Source organism: Fulmarus glacialis, unplaced genomic scaffold, assembly GCF_000690835.1.
Source record: "Fulmarus glacialis isolate BGI_N327 unplaced genomic scaffold, ASM69083v1 scaffold22462, whole genome shotgun sequence".
Classification (NCBI taxonomy): Eukaryota; Metazoa; Chordata; class Aves; order Procellariiformes; family Procellariidae; genus Fulmarus; species Fulmarus glacialis.
In genome coordinates this window covers 1,353-1,681 of record NW_009197484.1, presented here as the reverse complement: position 1 = coordinate 1,681, position 329 = coordinate 1,353, and the positions used below count along the sequence as shown (strand labels likewise).

Here is a 329-nt window from a genome sequence, read left to right as displayed (position 1 = left end):
GGCAGTGGCTCCGGCTGGGGAGGGGGATCAGGATGGGATGAAGCCAACCAGCTCTCAGCAGCTTGGGGGGGCACTGGGGTCCCCCCTGTACCTTGGCCCTCCCACCCAGTTTCCCTGCTCACCTTTAAAGAAGACGAATCTTCCATCATGCCTCTCGTAGGCAGCATCGATGTCCCCAGGGAGGCCCCGCCAGAAGTGCCCGATGGGCATGGGGTAGTTGTCCAGCACCCGGTTGTGCCGGACCCTCCAGAACCACCGGCCCTGGTGGGAAACAGGGTGTTGGCAGAGGATGGGGGGGACAAAGGGAACACGGCCCAATGACCGGGACG

The 329-nt window shown here is 63.8% G+C and overlaps 1 protein-coding gene across 1 annotated transcript in view; it reads right to left on the bottom strand.

Annotated features, from left to right (window-relative positions):
* Positions 1–91: 91 nt before the first annotated feature.
* Positions 92–329, bottom strand: part of LOC104072950 (matrix metalloproteinase-15-like) — a gene marked incomplete at both ends in the record, with an annotated part of 1,586 nt that continues 1,348 nt past the window's right edge. The window contains one exon of the mRNA XM_009572566.1: positions 92–278. Coding sequence (XP_009570861.1) covers positions 92–278 — 187 coding nt within the window. The remainder of the gene's footprint in view (positions 279–329) is intronic.